The following is a 576-nucleotide window of genomic DNA, read 5'->3' as shown; positions in this document are numbered from 1 at the left end:
GGCGCCCGCCCTGGCCTCCGCCTGACGCCCCCCCGCCCCCCAGAACTCCGACGGGACCTACCACAGCCGGTGGGGGGCAGGCTGGGGTGCTGTCGGCGCCCCCGCCCCGGGGCAGAGGACCCCGGCCGGCCGCCTCTCACCAAACTTCTCCTCCAGGGTGTGCTCGCCCCGGGCCTCCGCCTCCTCCTCCTCGGCCCCCACGTAGTCGTCTTGGAAGAGGGGGTGCAGCTCGTCCCGCAGCACCGCGATGTGGGGGAGGGCCCGCACGAGGGGCAGCTGGCCGTCCAGGCCCCACTGGGGCAGCTCCAGCACTGCGCAGGCCCGAGGCCCTTAGCCCACCGTGGCCCGCCGCCCGGCGCGCCCGGGGCTGGGCCCAGCTGCACCCACCCCGCTGCCCGGCCCACGCTGCCCTGGGGGCCCCGAGCGGGGCATCCTGTGATGCCCAGGGATGACTCCCTTGGGCGGGTCCCTGCTCCCTGAGCCGGCGGAGGCTGGACCCCGGGGCCCCAGGCTCGCCTGGCCTGGGACGGCCTGTCTGCCCAGACCCACCCCAGGCCCAGCGGGCACAGGGCGGGC

The 576-nt window shown here is 77.8% G+C and overlaps 1 protein-coding gene across 1 annotated transcript in view; it reads right to left on the bottom strand.

Moving 5' to 3' along the window:
* MEGF6 (multiple EGF-like-domains 6) overlaps window positions 1–576 on the bottom strand; it is a 45,087-nt gene that overhangs the window by 9,058 nt on the left and 35,453 nt on the right. The window contains exon 8 of the mRNA XM_012734524.1: window positions 62–332. Coding sequence (XP_012589978.1) covers window positions 62–332 — 271 coding nt within the window. The remainder of the gene's footprint in view (window positions 1–61; window positions 333–576) is intronic.

Source organism: Condylura cristata, unplaced genomic scaffold, assembly GCF_000260355.1.
Source record: "Condylura cristata isolate star-nosed mole 26May11 unplaced genomic scaffold, ConCri1.0 scaffold00058, whole genome shotgun sequence".
Classification (NCBI taxonomy): Eukaryota; Metazoa; Chordata; class Mammalia; order Eulipotyphla; family Talpidae; genus Condylura; species Condylura cristata.
This window is presented reverse-complemented; position numbering and strand designations above follow the sequence as displayed.